Here is a 17,788-nt window from a genome sequence, read left to right as displayed (position 1 = left end):
GGCTATAACATCACAGCCATTCAGTATAGTTTTTTCAGCCTTGTCTCTTGTTTACAGAGATTTCTGCTGATTCTGACTCATTCTACCCTCCTACTTTATCACTTGGTAGGGCACATTTTTCAGTAACTATACTGTACTGTATCTTATCAAACATTTATAGAGGTTAACCTACCCAAACCAATCTTTACCACTGGGTTTAGGGACGTTATGCTGAGGGAAAGTATGTTATTGCGTTACGTTTTTCAAATTTGGATATTTTTGCCAGATCATCACCTTAACAAAACACTCATTCTGATAATCACTTAACTTTTCTTTTTCAGTACAGACATTTAAGGGTCATATATTGCATTCTTATTCTTATATCATTTAACTATTTGCTCAACCAGTTTTCCTTGTGTTCATTCTCTTCTCATCATTCCTGCTGAAGCCTCAGCCTGTCTTGGATGTTCTTTCTATAACCGATCAAGTAACTGATTCGTTACCAAATAAGCTAATCAGTTGTGAGATGGGTTATTTAAAAAAATATATTATATGGTTTTCCAGCCTTTTGTTGCCATCTTATTGGCATCAAATTAAAAAGAGCTGATGGCTTGAAAAAAAAGACAAAATAGGTTGGAGTGCTTTTCCAAAATAATAAAAGTTAATGAAATTAAGTCAAAAACTTCTCAAAACTGAGAATAAGCAGTGTTTCTCTGATTTATTTCACTGTAAGATGACTGTTTTTGCATTCTGGGGGAAGTCACAGGTGCTCTTAATTTAAGTCATCTGACCAGAAATGTAAACACGAACAGATTTGTGGAATGAAACTTCATTCCAAAAACCTGTAGCTATTATTAATAGTGAAAGAATTACTCTGTAGTCTAAGAGAAAAGTGCAAGTTAATGCTCTCTGACCGGTGTCTTGTATATGAAACTGAAAAGGTCTTACAACAGCTAATCATATTGAGAAGATAAGCTTGACTCATAACTAAACATTCAAACTGGGCCTCACTTTTATCATTTCCAAACAAAACTACTCAACAAGTCAGAAATTCTGATCTTTGCTATTTTTCTCTCTCTTACTTTGCACAGAAATCCTTTCACTGTTACAAAATAAAGATACATGACCCCATTGCTACATGGCATTGCTACCAATGCCTGCTGTTATCCAGAACACCCTGAGAACGACCAGCAGTGAAGAACTGCGGTAATGTTTGCAGACGTACATCACCTCCTGACCTCCTGTCTCGTTTTGGGTCTCTGCCTCCCTCTCACCTGAACACTCCCATTCTCTCCTCCTGATTTCCACACACGCCGCAGACATGCAGGCCACCTCATAGCGTTATCTGCACTATGTGAGATAACTATCGCCGTGTGCTTCACAGTACCAGTAGGTTGGACTTTAATGGATAAGTACAGATGATGTTGTGTTAAGTGAGCTGATGTGAGCGCTGTACGGACGCTGACATTTTCACGTCAGAGAACATATAGTCTGCTTCTTTCCGCCATTTTCTCAAAATAGAGCTTGCTCTTATGTTTGCTCGCTCGGGCAGCTGCAGAATTGTATTTACTTTTTCAATTTTTCTGAAGATCGCAACTGATCTTGCTGAAAACTCCTGAAACAAATTCAAGACAGAAAGGTCATCTCGGCCCACACTGCTCAGACGGATGGCTGATCTTTAGAAACACTTTGCTGCCAGAGCAGTGCCTAGCAACAAAAGCAGACAATACAGAAAATAAATGCCTTACTTCTCTTGGATTTCCATTTAAACTTGAGGTGAAGCAAGAAAAGTGACTCTTATTTGACCCACAGATGTGATGAGATGTAACTCTTGTTGAAGTTTGTTTGAGTCTCTCCCTGACGATGACGGATGGCCTAAACTTGGACTACTTTTTATTTATGACTTCCATTGTTTATACAGCTCTTCTACTTTTACCATTTTCCCCTGCTCCTCCATCCTGGTGTCAGTCTCTTTTCCTGATGTATCTACAGGATATCACTCATGCTAACTGAGGCGTGGTGCTGTGCTGAACGAGGTGTATGACAACGAGAGAGTAATTGCACTGCACACTCACAGAGAGTCGGGGCAGAACTCCGGCTGCAGGAGCCTCCTCCCCTGCAGGAGGAACACGGTAATGTCGAAGGAGTTCACGTCAGAGTATGGGGGGGCTCCACGGGTCATCAGTTCCCATAGCAACACCCCAAACGACCACTACGGGAAAAGAGATGAAAATAGCTCCCTATGTAACTATTATCCTTTTACTAACACCACATTCTTTTGCTGCAATATAAAAACGGGCAACAGAGATGAAACAGAAGTTTCCACCACAAATGTGGCTGTGTCCTTACCACATCTGACTTGGTGGTAAATTTGTGGGTTTGCAGACTCTCCAGGGCCATCCATTTGACGGGCAGCTTGACTCCGCTCTTGTTGTGGACACTGTAATATTCTTTGTCATAAACATCTCTAGCCAGGCCAAAGTCCGCCACTTTCACTGTGTAGCTCTCATCCAACCTGTCAGGGCAAAGAAGATGTTACTTTCAGTGCTCTCCTCTCTTCCTTAAACACGTTTCAGTTATTTGTCCCGTGATAATATTTCACAAAACACGCACAAACAGAAAAAGACTCAAACAAGGGGTTTAACAGTAACTCAGATTTTAAAGTGGCTAGTTTAAAATGTTCACTGAAGAGTGATCTTTTAGGTCCTTGCCAACTTGTTTATATAATTTTATCATGTGTGACATTATTTTGATGGTAAGTACTGAGGATTTTCTCAAATGTTTTGTTGGACTGCAAAATAATAAAGTAATCTACAGTAAAAACAATGTGGTGACAACAATAGGCCTCCAAGTCATAGTAATGGCAATTGGGCATAAATGTAATATAAAAAACTGCAATTACTGCTGAAATGTGCATGAAGAAAACCTTCCACCTGTCCAAAGGCAGAACTTCCATTTAATACCAGCGATATAGAACTGTTGTGTTCCAAATGTCTCTATTTTGCCTCGTCATGTTATGTTTTGCACAAGAGCTCACATGCAGTTCCTGGCAGCCAGGTCCCGGTGGACAAACTTCTTGCTGGCTAGATACTCCATCCCTCTGGCCACCTGCAGCCCGAAGCCCATAAGGTCCTTAACAGTTGGGTTCTGCAAGGCACAGTCACCATCAAACTGTTTTACATCATCTTAAAGCAAGACAATGTGTGATCAGGCAGTCTTAAATTTGCACATCTTCTTTGTTGCAGTCGTGTGTGCCCTTACATGTCCCTCATCGCGAATGAAGTTGCGCAGGTCCCCATGCTTCATGTAGGGCAGAACCACCAGCGGTGAGCCCTCGGGGGGAAGGCAGATGCCCAACAGAGAGAGGACGTTGGGGTGGCTGAAGTCCTTCATGATGATACCCTCCTTCAGGAACTGGGACACCTCTTCCAAGTCTGTGATACCTTGTTTAGAAAAAAAAAAGAAACGGTCTGAAAAACCATCATGTTTCAAGTTTTGACTTCTGTGTAGTTGGAAAAGTTTTGAACCAACAAATGTAAGACTGCGGGAGAGCAGGCTGGAGGAAGATAAGCTGTTACTCTGCTGTTCTGACATCAGTGGGAAGGTCATTCCTTTGCTTATCTTTGAGGAATGAAGACGATGACGGACAGCTCACTAAAAAAAAAAAAAACCCTCATCGAATTGCCAATTCCCATTTGGCAAATGCATCCCTGCTTCTGGTGTCCCGCACTTTAGCCTCTCTGACTTTGAAATCTATTTATGATGGAAGCTCTTTAGGTGGATGATTAGCCTTCAGCTGAGGTCAGACCCCAAACACAAAAAGATATGACAATAAATTCCAGAGCCTCGGTGAAAGTTACTGAAAATAATTACTTTATCATGACGAGGAGGATGAATATTATCTACAATACATTGATTATTCTTGTTATCCAAAATATGACTTGAGTCATATTTCTTTCAACTTACTATCCCAAAAACAGCTTGATTAAGATAAAAGCATGAGCTCAAGCTCTCAAATGCAACAAAAGCCAACAAGGGGATGACACTGTGCCCTTTGGGTTCACCAGAATTAATAAAAAAAGCTTCAAATCCCTCTGGACCAGACCCCCTTCGGCTGAGCTCAACCCATCTCATTGTGGCTGGTGGCTCCCTGTGACCGTATAGGACCTTCCTCCATATTGTTCCAGCATCAATCTCCCTGCTCCAGCTGACAGGTTACAAGATTAGGCAGGACCTTAATGCCGTCCTCACTATTGGACGGTCATTCATCACCATAATCTCAAGCCAAGAGGGATTCCGGATTCTGCTGAGCTGAGAACCACAATTCTATTGAGAGCGCCGTGACATCATTCAATAATAATGCATTATAATGTAAGCACATGTAAGATTGAATAATTGTGGCTAAACATAAACATGTTTGAAGTGTGTCGATTCTTTCTGTGTGTTGAATGGTGGGGAAGTTTTGGTTATATAAAGTAACTAGGTATCCTTCAATTGCAATAAACAAGAATTCTGCCACCAAATTCTGTGACCTGTTGCATTCACATGCACATTATCATCCCGGTTTTGAGTCTTGTCTGGTTTTGACCACTATCTGGATATGGTGATACCTTGAACATGAAACCTAGTTATTCCTGTTCCTGATACTTGGTCATTTAAGTATCCAGGTTTCTGATCCTGTGCATATATTTGTGTCTTATTTCTAATAATCTCAGGCACTATGATCTTTACCAATGTAAAAGGAAGAGGAATACAGGTGTTATGAAAAAAATCAGGGTTTCAGGGTGTACTTGGGTGTATGAAATGACGACCAACTCAAAAACATGTAATTTCTGAAAATATATCGCTCAGTGAGTCGTCAAGTTACTGGTTAATGTAATGTCACTGTATCACTTCAGTGTAAAATGATCCAGCCTCAAATATTTCTCTCTATACACAACTACCTAACCTATCTAATGTCTTATTAGATCATGTTTAGCAAGTGAAAGATTTTATATTTGCATGCGAAGCTACCTAACTTTCTACCTGACTTCAAATGCAGAAGTTGGTTCCTTTTTGTTATTGAATGCAACACCATTGCAACAACAAACTTGCAAACATCGGTGAAGCATTACTCCATGGTAAAATAAGTAAGTTGTTCAAATCTGCCTCTAAAAACTTGCCTGACAGTGAAATCCAGAGACTATTGAATCTAAATTCGATGGTGTAATTATGGTGATTGTCAATTTGTTTGTGGCAGTATGAGTTTGGGTTTCTGTGTGTGCTAGTGTAAGCTCTCAGGTAATAACATCATTCGGGGCTTACTGAATGAATTTATGTCCAAAGTCATTCTTGCATGGTAGCTTGAAGATGTAGCACCGATATTAAACGTGAGAGAAAAGTGACTCATTTTGCCCCCGAAAACCATTGGCCATGCACAGAGCTGTGAAGACATGGCTAAAAATGGAGCTGTGACTCTTTATCCTTGTGCTACTTTGACCAAATTATATAATTTCTTAGGACCTGAAGCAATTGCATCAACTCATGAATATATATCTCCTAGAACATGCAACATTTTTCTAGTTTGATGACAAAATATCATAAGTAAGACCCCTTACCTTCAAAATAAAATCTCCTCAATAACTTCATCATCGCTCTTACTTTTTAGGGTTAAAGCTAATCTACTGCATGTAAAGGGGGCTGTACTTACGGTTTAGGGACTTGACGGCACAGTGCTGCTTCTGCCCATCTGGCTCAAGCAGTGTTCCATGGAAAACACAGCCAAAGTGGCCTGCAGGTTACAACATGATATACAGCATTAGTCAAAATCAGTCAGCACCTGGGAGTTCAAAAACTCATGTTTAAACCTGTAAAGAACTTCATTATAATATTCTACATTTAGCCCACGCAAGGGTCATGCCTTATTCAACAGTCCTGTTTGAGAGATGTGTAATTTTCTGTTCCAATGACATTGAGAATGAATGTGGGGAGTTGGTTCTTTGCCACTGCGCTAACTGTGAGCCCCAGAAACTGGTGATTTAATAACAAATCCAGCCAGAACACAATCCCACTGTTTGTTCAACTCTGTTATGTTGCAAATGCTTATGAGAGCTCCTGAGGTCCAAGATGACATAAAATTTGATGGTTCTGACACCATAAGCAAGAAACACTAGCACCAGGATAGATTTTGGCAGTGTATAAAAGTACACTCAGCCTTGCAAAGTGAACTGTGTGAGCACAGTTGGACAGCAAATTTGAGTCTGAGTCTGATCATATCTTCTGCTTCATGGCTTGTTGTTTCATGTGCTCACAGATTCAGCCAGTAAAACCACAGTTTCTAAATCTTATCCATAAATGGACACAACTGTAGGGCAGCATCTAAATGACCTACTTAGCCTGCTTTGAGACTTCAGCCAGTACAATCAGCCTCCTACATTTATATATCTTGGATTACAGAAGTGACCATATGATTACAGGCACCGCTAGCCGACTATGATCACAGCAGTTCCAGAAATCAGACGAAAATGTGTATGTCCTCTGCTTACATAAAAATTGAAGTCTGGAGCCTAAGGATCAAGGTGCTTTCACTGGTTAATGCATTTCACACCTTAAACAGCAAACACTCTCAAGTTACCGTCACATTAAATCTGCCCCCTCCAAGTAACCCAGTATGAAGTTTTATTCATTAATTCCCTACACAAACTAACAACCAGTGTCAAGCCCCCTTGAGTTATTGTGCATTTTATTGAATTATATCTCTTCTTTAAGACATGGGGGCTTGCCCCAGACTGCGGAGGGTGCAGGAGTGAAATGAGCGCGGAGCTCTCCAACCACGTCCTTGCAGATGGCTGAGGGTGTTAAATTACAGATCTGAACAATAGATCCTGTGAACAAATCATCCTACGCCACTTTGAAACGCTCCAGCAGCCACCAAATCTAGCCCTTTTTCTTCAGGGGATAATTTAGCCAAGGGGGCAGAGGTTCTATTTTCTGGGACTTTTGAGTGTTTTAGGGTCTCTTCTTGATATCAAATTTGATCAGTGAGCTGCCTACTTAAAGGCAGCAATATGAGGTGATTTTGTGTCTGCATGGCGAGCTTGTGGTTTGATAAAGCAGGAAATTGAACTCTTTTGGAGTGAGTTTAGCTTTAGTATGGCTTTACACAAGTCTAAAGCATTAAACTAAGCTGATGTGATGATAGTATCACTCGACATCAGCTGCAGTCTCCATAAACTGTGTGTAAGAATATCAGATTTTTATTATTTCTCTATTTAGCAATGCAGGTTTAAGTTACAAATGCAGCATGAACAATGAGAATACTAAATGGATTGTGATGGCTCCAGTGAAATGGACCTAAAGATAAGGGTAAAACTTTCTTAAAGATCTAAATCTTTACACAGTGAATGCGGATCCACCAAAGTATCAACATATTTCCTGATCCTACATTCAAACACTGACCAAATATTTCAAGATCATAGACATCTGCACAGGTTAAGTCAGTGAGAGGGGATTTAATCACTTTTCATTTTTTACTAAGCTATTTTTTTACATCGATATCATTCATTTGCAGCGTCATGTCACTGTCACCATGATTGTTGCTTCACTGTCACTTCAAATACTGAATTTACAGCTCTGCATACAATATTTACATTAAAAGCTTTGCCAGCAGGTAGTATTGATTAGATCTCTGCAATGTTTTCTGTTTTGCTACCTTATCTTGTGCATTAGTCACAAGTCAGGAGCTCTGTCATGACTGCAGAGAAAATTAGCAATTGGAAGAGAAATAAAGATGCCTTAAACCTTAGCAGAATAAGTGGTGAAAACATCCATTTCAGGAGTAAAAATGTTGCCTGACCTCTGCCGATGACCTGGTTGAGGTGGAGCAGCAGCTGTTCCCTGGCAATCACCACGTGCTGCACCTCAGTCAGCAGGTCTGGGTGAAGACAGGATGGGTCGATGTGGACAGGGGCCATCAGCAGGGGTGACACCAACTCGTTCTCCATCCCCAGACCCATCCCACTTCTCAGAGCCCCTAGTCTAGGAGACAGCAGCTCTCCATTGCCTCCGTAGATGGGAGGAGCAGCCCGGCACGTCTCGGGCCTGTCGCCACCCTGATCTGAAGAGGTAAAAAATAGGCGGAGGGGGTCGGAGGTCAGCGACTGTATCAGCAGGGCCTCCAGAGGTCAAGGTGTGTTACATGATCAGAGAGGGATGGCTATAAAGGCAGAAAGCGATTAGACATGGCGATGGAGGCAGGCAGAGCTGTAATAAAGAAGCTTCTGATTTCTGTTCTGATGCTGTTTGTAGAGTGAAGGCAAAAGTTGTTTTGAAACAAGCAGAAACAGTCCAGCAGAGCTAATAGAGATGGCAAGCGTAAATACTTAGTCTTAGCAACTGATCCTACAAGCCAAATCTCCCTGAAGGCAAGAATTAGCTCATTAGTAAGTCTACCTTCTCAGACTTTAAGCCAGCACGAAAATTGCTTCGCCCGTCATACTCAGTATCACAGTACAAGGAGCCCTCAGGACCCAAATGAACAAAAAACACATATAATCTAGAGACTACATCAAAGTTTGGGAAGTTTGCTTGATGATGAGAGTCCTAAAGAATCTGCAACCTTTCTGGTTTTGTGTCAACAAACAAGTCAAACTTAAATACAATTTTGACATTCCAGCTTTTCAGGAGAAGTGCTTTACATCACTGAGTTTGAAAAAACTTTCAATTCACCACAGCACTGTAATGACATTTTTGGCTGAATCGTCCATGAAGCCATGAAAATTACAATTATTCTATCATTTCTAAACATATTGATTTTCAGGTGGGTTTCGAACTTTTTAGAAAATGTTTTACAGGAATTCTGACTATAAGGAGGAGGTTGTTCTTTTTTTAGATAAAAGTATAAATTTATCATCATGATCAAACATTTAATGAGTTGTACTAAATTTAGCAGAATGTTAATCCCATCTGATAATATATCTGATATAATATTTAACAAAAATAAAAATAAATTTAGGCTCAAGTTGCGCGAGTTTTGCCAAATGATTCAATAAGCTTCTGATAGTTTTTGATGAGCTGATTCAAAGCACACGAGACGTAATCAAATTCCAATAAATTTAGAGCACTGCTGGTGTTAGTTTAGATCATTTACAGAAAGGCATGCACTGCCAACATAGCGCTCAGCCCAACAGGGAGGGAAGCAGGTAGGTGGGAGTGAAGTGGAGTGGAAGGAGAGGGAGTCAGGTGTGGGTAGGGCTTATCTGCTTGACGTACCCTCCAGCAGGGTTGTTCTATAGTCGACTGACTCGTGGGAGACCATTTCGTTAGTGGGGCTGACGCTCCTCGCGTTAGCCAACCTGTCCAGATGCTGGATGTGACCCCGGCCATCATACCACACCTCAGACAGATCTAGAGACAAAGGCGGAATAGTGTAAGAGACAGAAAGAGAGTTGAGGACAGGGTAAAGAAGGTGAGATCAGGGTAAAGGAAAATAAATGGAAAACCGTGAAGCGGTAGGGAAAAGGAGAGTAAAAAGGGGAGAAAAAAGAGGGGAGGAAGGATGAAGGAGCGGAATTGTAGAAGAGAGGGAGAAATGAATTACTGAGGAAGGCGAAGCGTTTCCACCAGTGCGCCCCACACATAAATTTCCTGTAAACCCACCAGGCAAAACAAACCCAGCAGACACACATGCACACAGGTTAAAAAAGATGCATAGAACTTTATTGCAAAGTATACAAATGTAAGAACACATATAAACTCCATCACAAACAAATACACTTGTAAAAGCTCACACACCAGTAGTCAGGTCACAATAGCTTATAGTCAAACAGTTCAGCCAATACTTGATAGTCCTTTTAGAACTTTACACTCGATACATAAGGGCAAGAGTCTCTGAATATGTAGCAGCAAGAGCAGGAGTGGAGAGGCCTTTGACCCTTTGATTACACTGCAAACTGACATCTATTTTCTTACCATCGATGTGTTTGTTCCTCCTCCACATCAGCAGCATTCCCAGTAGCAGCAGCACCAAGCTGACACACACACAGCCCACGATAAGGCCTGTGTAGTCCTGCTCCTGTGCCAGCGTCACCTTGCCCAGATGCCTAATGGAGTCTGCCTGGCGCCACTGCACAATAGGAAAGGATTTGGGGTTTTGAGTGGAGAGAGAAGTGAATTTCAAAACCAGTAACAAATACCATAAATCTACTTTCATTCTCAGGGGACCCCAGTTTGTGCACTATATTTCCACTGTCCTTTACATAAAACTATCATTTCTGTGTCAACATGAATGCTTTAATGCATTGCATTAATTCATCAAAGGCCAAAACAGGCCACCTGATTGCAAAGAAAAAGTTGAAAATACCCATGTTTCAAGTTAGCATTCAACATCAAGCCAAGTCAAATGGCATGACTTAAGTTGTCTGCCTGAAATAGCATTGCTGCATTTGCTCCATGGATGAATGCAGCCACCATAGTCAGAAAACATTTGATCTGTATTGTTTGGTTTTCATCCCATCAGCTCTGAATGTACTCTTGCCGGATTTTTAACAAACATGGCGAGGAGGTTAAAGTTCTTTTTCAACTGATGATCTTCAAATACAACTGTGATAGCTTTTTAGGACTGTAGGACTTGTAGAATGACCCCAATTTGACATAAGACTTTGATCCTAAACATTAAGCAGCCAATCAAGCCAAGCACCAGTCATTCTGGCTAGTGTGTCCCCTTCGCCTTTTCTTGTTGCTGCTCTTAATTAAATAATTGAAAAAACAAAAAGAAGAAAAAAGTATAGATTTTTGTTTTTACTTCACTGCAGACTGTATGAACCTAAGATATTTCATGTTTTCTTTTACTAAATTGATTTAATTTGTTACAATACATCAATTTTTGCATTTCACATCTGCAACACATTCCAAACAAAGTTCATCGGAAGGGGTCAGAAAACGTCTACCACTCCGTGATGTTGTCATTTCTATGTCACAACATTTAAAATACGTTCACGCATTGAAGACACTATCCACTGAAGCATTTCATAGGTTAATCGGTCCCATTCTTTCGAACACTTCCGATGCGCAACAGTACAGGTAAGGACTGCAGACGACGCTGTTCCAGTACCTGTATCCTTTTCTTCCTGTGTGCAGATTGGGACATGCCTGGAAAAGTTGTTGCCTTGATCTTGAATACTGATTAATCTAATCATAATACACGTTGCCACTGTGTGGTGGTCCATCCCACATGCCTCAGAGCCAAGAAAAGTCTATAGTTGCAGCTCAACTTTGTGATCATTTACATAGAAATAATCTGTTTGAAAATCAGTCAGGATTCAGAGTGCATCATAGCACAGAAACGGCACTGGTGAAAGTTACCAATGATCTCCTCTTAGCCTCTGATAGCGGACTTGTGTCTGTGCTTGTCCTGTTGGATCTCAGTGCTGCATTTGATATGGTCGATCACAGTATTTTATTAAAGAGACTTGAACATGTTAGTGGGATTGAAGGAACTGCATTAGGCTGGTTTAAGTCATATTTATCTGATAGATTTCAGTTTGTTCATATAAATGAAGAATCTTCCTCACACACCAGAGTAAGTCATGGAGTTCCTCAGGGTTCTGTGCTTGGACCAATCCTTTTCACTTTATACATGCTTCCATTAGGTAACATTATTGGACAGCATGGCATACATTTCCATTGCTATACTGATGATACTCAGCTGTACTTATCTATAAAACCAGATGAACCCAATAGGTTGGTCAGACTACAAGACATAAAGACCTGGATGACTCAGAACTGTCTGCTTCTAAATTCAGACAAAACTGAAGTTGTTATCTTTGGACCTGATAGTTACTCTAGATGGTATTTTCTTGGCTTCTAGTTCTACAGTGAGGAACCTTGGAGTTATTTTTGACCAGAATTTATCATTTGACTCGCATATAAAACAGGTTTCTAGGACTGCCTTCTTTCATCATCGTAATATTGTTAAAATCAGGAACAAATTGTCTCAGAGTGATGAAGAAAAACTAGTCCATGCATTTTTACTTCAAGATTGGACTACTGTAATTCTTTATTATTGGGCTGTCCCACATATTCTCTGAAAAGCCTTCAGCTGATCCAAAATGCTGCAGCCAGTGTTCTGATGAGAACCAACAGGAGAGATCATATTTCTCCAGTTTTAGCTTCTCTTCATTGGCTCCCTGTTAAATTCAGAATAGAATTTAAGATTCTTCTCCTCACATATAAAGCTCTTAATGACCGAGCTCCATCCATATCTTAAAGATCTCATTATAAGATATTTTCCTAACAGAGCACTTTGCTCCCAAACTGAAGGTTTACTCGATGTTCCCAGAGTTTCTAAAAGTAGAATGGGAGGCAGAGCCTTCAGTTATCAGGCCCCTCTCTTGTGGAATAAGCTGCCAGTAAATGTCCGGGAAGCAGACACCCTTTCCACTTTTAAGACCAGGCTTAAAGCTTTCCTTTTTGATAAAGCTTATAGTTAGGGATGGCTCAGGGGATCCTGAAACATCCTATAGTTAAGCTACTATAGGCTTAGACTGCTGGGGGGCCTCATCTGTCACACCTTTCCTCACTTTACTCTCTTTTTCCCCCGTTTAATTTCTCAAATGATATTATGTACATGTGACATTATTGTGATCATTAACTCGTGTTTTCCTGTTCCAACAGGTATCCTTTGAATGGCGTTACAGTGGGTTTTTTCCTCTCTTTTCTGTCTTCTCAAACCCCAGCTGGTCGAGGCGGATGGCCACCCTTCCTGAGTCTGGTTCTGTCAGAGGTTTCTTCCTGTTAAAAGGGAGTCGTTCCTTTCCACAGTCGCCTCAGGCACGCTCAGGACGGGAGATTGGACTGAAGACAAGTTTCGGTGCAATCTGTTGGGTTCCTTAGCTAGGAAATTGTTTTTGAATTGGCTCTATATGAATGAATTGGATTATTTTGAAAATAATTATGATTACAATTAATTGAATTCCAATTGGCTTGAATTGGCTTGAATTGGACTATACTATTTAAGTGCCTTGAGATGACATTTGTTGTATTTGGCGCTATATAAATAAAACTGAATTGAATTGAATTGCTGCATTTGGACATGGTTAACACGAGGCTTCTTTTTGCACAGCAAAGTTTGAAGTGGCATTTGTAAATGTATTGTCTGTATTGTAGTGTTTGCCAAAGGTTTCCCACAGTAATCCCTTGGCCATGTGGTTACAGGTAAATCACCTGTTGAGGAATGATAGTTCTTGATGCAGTGTCTTCTGAGGGATCAAAACTCACGCACGTCCAGCTTAGGCTTGTGCTGTTTCCCTTTATACACGAAGGTTTCCACAAATTCCTTGAATGATTTTATGATATTATGCACTCTAGAGGGAAAAATATGCAGTGGATTATCCACTTTCATTCATCATCCATTTTCACTATCTGTTTGAAATACCATGTTTCTTCTTTACATCATTACTAGCCCTGTCCTTAGCTTTTTGGGAAATGTGTTGTTGATCCGAAATGCAAAAAGTGATGAATATTAACAAATGAAATGATAGTTAATACTTTTTGCAATAAAAATGAAAGGAAATGTAAGAATAAGTTGTTTTCCTTTTATTTTTTTGATTTTAATAATTTGACGAAAGATTATATTTACCAATCAGCTACCTTTGATAAACTGCTGTGGACACAATGACGCATAACGCATTCAGTATGTAATGGATGGCATGTACAGGCTACACGCAAACCATGAAGCTGGCATTCAGACATATGCTATTATACCACCATCCAAACAAACATACGCAGAGTGTCTGCTGCCACTGTCTGGGGGCAGATTACATCAGTGATATTGCTTCTGTCATTATTAGGTTTAGTGGAAATGAGGTTTCTACTACAGCCTGCTGCAGATGGGACGATAAATGTCCATGTGTATGCGTGTGTGTAATTTAGACTGTCTGGGCATGTCTGGTGGTAGGGGATATGTGGCTGACCCTCCCCTGAGATAAAGGCTTTCAGTTCACAAGTCAACGGTGATGAGCCTGATAGCGTTTGGTCTGGAGACGGTCGCTGGGTATTATCTCAGGGGAATACATGAGGGAGTCTGTAGCTCAGATTTTTATGATAGCTTATATTACAAATGTTGAACATTTTGAAACAAGCTTAATGCATTATTATGTCCAGAAAAATGTTCAACAAAAGATGCTAAAATTCACAAGAACATCTCAGACTGCAGGGTATGAGTCATGTTTCACTAAATAAGATTTAAAATAAAATCTGTATGGTATAATAGTTTATTTTCACAATGCAATATCAGCGTTTTAGAGTAATCAGATGCCTTTATCCATTTTTTCTTGATTTGCATAAGTGTAGTGATAAAATCTATACTCAACAACAAGTCACGACAAAGCGAAAATACCTTTGTAAATGTTTAAAAAAAAAACTTGTGGTCCGGTGCATCCTGTTCGTCTGAACAAGTCTTGATAAGATGTGTTCGCAACACAATCTTGTTGTCAAAAGCTTTAAGAATTCCACAAGAAAAATTAAGGACTGAGGAGCTCCTTCAAAAAAAACCAAGTGATTGTCTCAATTATTTGCGAAATGAGAGAGATGAGATGTAGAATGTACTTCCAGTTAAATGTAAACGTGCTATAAATCAATGTAGCAATCAAAGTGTCATGGCGTGGACAAACATCAGCCTTCCATCGCCTCTCCACTGAGATGCCCCAAGGCTCAGTACTGGGACCTTCTCTTTGCAATAAACACCACCTCTTTAGGTCAGGTCATCTATTTGCATGGCTTGTCATTCTCATTGCTATACAGATGATACTTTACTGCATCAATTATTCCTGCTAGATGACCCCATAGTTTAAGCACAAACTTAGCTTGTCTCTCTGACACATGAATGACGGATTACCATCATTAGCTAAAGGGTCTTTCACTTACTGGTTGTGCCTTATTGGTGAAAAACAGACGTCCTCTTTAACCTCCCACTGTTCCTCCTTGTATTTGACATACGGAGGAGCTGAGCCCCAAGGCGGGCTCAGCTTAATGTTATTTCCTCACCTGTACATTACTTTGGATAAAAGTGACTGATAAACGAGTTTATGTAAATGAAAATATTTATGAAGTGAAAGGGTCTAAGTATTTTCTACAGCTAACTTGTATAAAAAATGTTTTTTCTCTTACTGGGTCTAAGCTCCCTATTTCAGTTTGATTTCACATATTGCTGTTCGACTCTTGGGACAGTGCAGTAACAGCAGGTAACTGAGGAAATCAGTATTTGGTTGTTCAGATCTACTTCAGTACAATCCACCTCTTCTAAAATTTCCTCAAAAATGTAACGTTTTCCTAAATGGTTCAAAACTGGCCTTAAATACTTCATTGGGTCCTCACTCTTTTCAGCTTCTGGTGATGGGAAGTTCTGAACATTTTGTGTTCATTAATAAATGAATTAATCCGTTAATAAATGAACGGAAAGCAAACAACAATGATGTCTTTTCACAATGACAATTTGTTTTGTCACCCATATCTTTACAGACTAAAGAGTTGAAGAGCATGGTGGAAGTTAACAAATCTGTTTTATCAGTCAGAAAAGTCTATGAGAAGATTGTGTGTGTTGGGGTGGGAGGGTCCCATATTATCTGCCTATTGTACATCCCCTTCTTGCAAGTCAGAAGTTGTTTGACTACTCTTAAGTGACAAAATGGACAGCTGGTGTCTGAGCCCATTCAATCAGCACACTGTGTAATAAATTCTCCCATAGCTGCTTTTTATGAAGGACTACATCAAGACAGTGAAGTTATTGAAGTTTTCTGTAAATGATCTGCTACGTTGAAGGAATGTGGAGTTTTCCACAAATTTCCCAGAGCATATAATGAAGAGCTCAACTTGGCCGCCGAGCTGTCTTACTGCCTTGTGGTGGCTCATCACAGACAGTTTGTCTTTAACCTGTTTTAGCATTTCTGTCTCTATTTTTTCTCAGTTTTCAGCCAAAGAATTTATTACAGAGATAAAATTATGTTATGATGTTATTAGCTAGTAATAGATTAAATCAAATCTACATAAAATAATCAGGATAACTCAAAAGGCAGCACTTAAGTTGCCATCTTTCATCAGTGTATATATCATTATATTATTGTTATATTATTATCAATATATTTTTGTTCTGTGGCAGGTCAACCTCTTTGTCCTGCAGAAGCAGGTGCTGTGAAATGAAATGGTAAGAGCTTTCATTGCTGAAATTCCTTTTGTAAGCTTGATAATATAAACAGTGAAGAAAGTTCATATAAATGCATTACGAGTGGCTTGATGGATTTTCTGCTTCAGCAGATGTTTGATACACAATATCTGTTTCATCGTCAGTCTTGGCACAAATAGGCATTTCGACTCATATAACTAAGGTTACCCGCGGCCCGACCGACGGATTCAGCGGGTATAGAAAATGGATGGATGACTAAGGTTAGGATAAGTAAACGGTAAGCCTGTTACCATCTATTACAAGAATTTGCCTATGTTTTTGTTATTAGGCAGGTAATAATTCTAGTTTTTCTAAAGGGATTTTCTGGTGCCCAAAGAGCAGAATAATAGCCACTGCTCACCGGACCGAGAGGCTGTGTCCATTCAGTGAAGGCCGTTCATTTTGCCTCGGTAGGTCATTGTTAATGCTGTTTACATTCCACCAGACGTTAATGCTAGCTCGGCACAAAACCATCTTCACCACATGATAAACAAACAACAGAGGGCCCATCCTGACGGCGTACATAATCGTGGGGATTTCAACTTTTACGAACTGTACTCCTAAAGTTACACCAGCATGTCAAGTGTCCTAGGGTGGATAATACACTTGATCAGGTTTATTTCAATATTAAGCATGCTTATCCCATTGTTATGCTGATGACAGCCAGATCTATGTACCCCTTAAAAAGGCTGATTCATACTCCCTTAAGCCACTGTTGAACTCTTTAGAGGATGTAAAGACCTGGGTGGCTCTAAACTTTTTAAATCTTGATGAAAAAAAGACTGAAGTGATGGTCTTTGGTGGCACCCTCAGTCGACCTGGGTTCCTTGGCACAGTATGCCAAACCTATCATTAATGATCTGAGGGTAAAAGTCGACGTGCATCTTAAGTTTGTTCTTCTTCTAACTAAGGCAGATGGCACCTTTGTGTTTATATAAACTGTGCTTTATAAATAAAATGGATTGGATTGGATTGAGTCATCTGGAGAACCGGCAGAGCTATGTGAGGATGCTCTTCGTAGACTGCAACTCCGTGTGTGGTAGTGTGAGCTTGGCTTGCTGTGTGTGCTACTGAGAGTGTTCAGGCTGTATATTCTATCTTATGGCCATAACAAGCTTCAACGGTTATTGAGTATAATATGTTCCCAAATTTCGGTTTGCATGATAGTGGAAAACTTTACAATTGATCTCAAAAGAGGAACATCCTGTGGAAGAGAGGGAGTGGCGCAGAGTTTTCGCTACACCCATTAAAACTGACTTTTCTAGACAGCACAGACCAAGTTGAAAAGGGTGCTGTTGTACTGAATCTTGTGGTATCTTTACCAAATCACGTCACAGACATTTCATACAGGCCTGCGGAAATTGTGAAAACTTATCAGTAGAGGGCATGAGTGCACAGGTATCCTAACCACCTAATAAACAGTGATCTTTATTTTTATGTTGGAAGAGAAAACTATTTCTCACACAAACATACACGCACGTATTCCGTGCTGTCATCAAAATATCACTTTATGCACACAAGAGGTTTTTGTTTTTTGAAACACTGGAACAAAACCTCTATTGAGTGGAAGGAAGAGTACTTGTGTGCATATGTGAATGGATATGTGTGTTAACT

The 17,788-nt window shown here is 40.1% G+C and overlaps 1 protein-coding gene across 2 annotated transcripts in view; it reads right to left on the bottom strand.

Annotated features, from left to right (window-relative positions):
* Nucleotides 1-17,788, bottom strand: part of met (MET proto-oncogene, receptor tyrosine kinase) — a 77,828-nt gene that overhangs the window by 4,270 nt on the left and 55,770 nt on the right. Inside the window, exons 13-20 of one of the 2 annotated variants that reach the window (XM_075470526.1) lie at nucleotides 9,928-10,081; nucleotides 9,229-9,363; nucleotides 7,814-8,074; nucleotides 5,669-5,749; nucleotides 3,241-3,422; nucleotides 3,017-3,126; nucleotides 2,329-2,494; nucleotides 2,055-2,191 (exon numbers count right to left, since the gene is read on the bottom strand). In XM_075470526.1, the coding sequence (XP_075326641.1) occupies nucleotides 2,055-2,191; nucleotides 2,329-2,494; nucleotides 3,017-3,126; nucleotides 3,241-3,422; nucleotides 5,669-5,749; nucleotides 7,814-8,074; nucleotides 9,229-9,363; nucleotides 9,928-10,081 (1,226 nt within the window). The remainder of the gene's footprint in view (nucleotides 1-2,054; nucleotides 2,192-2,328; nucleotides 2,495-3,016; nucleotides 3,127-3,240; nucleotides 3,423-5,668; nucleotides 5,750-7,813; nucleotides 8,075-9,228; nucleotides 9,364-9,927; nucleotides 10,082-17,788) is intronic. The other variant, XM_075470527.1, reaches the window with a different exon arrangement.

Source organism: Odontesthes bonariensis, chromosome 7, assembly GCF_027942865.1.
Source record: "Odontesthes bonariensis isolate fOdoBon6 chromosome 7, fOdoBon6.hap1, whole genome shotgun sequence".
In the NCBI taxonomy this organism is placed as follows: domain Eukaryota; kingdom Metazoa; phylum Chordata; class Actinopteri; order Atheriniformes; family Atherinopsidae; genus Odontesthes; species Odontesthes bonariensis.
This window is presented reverse-complemented; position numbering and strand designations above follow the sequence as displayed.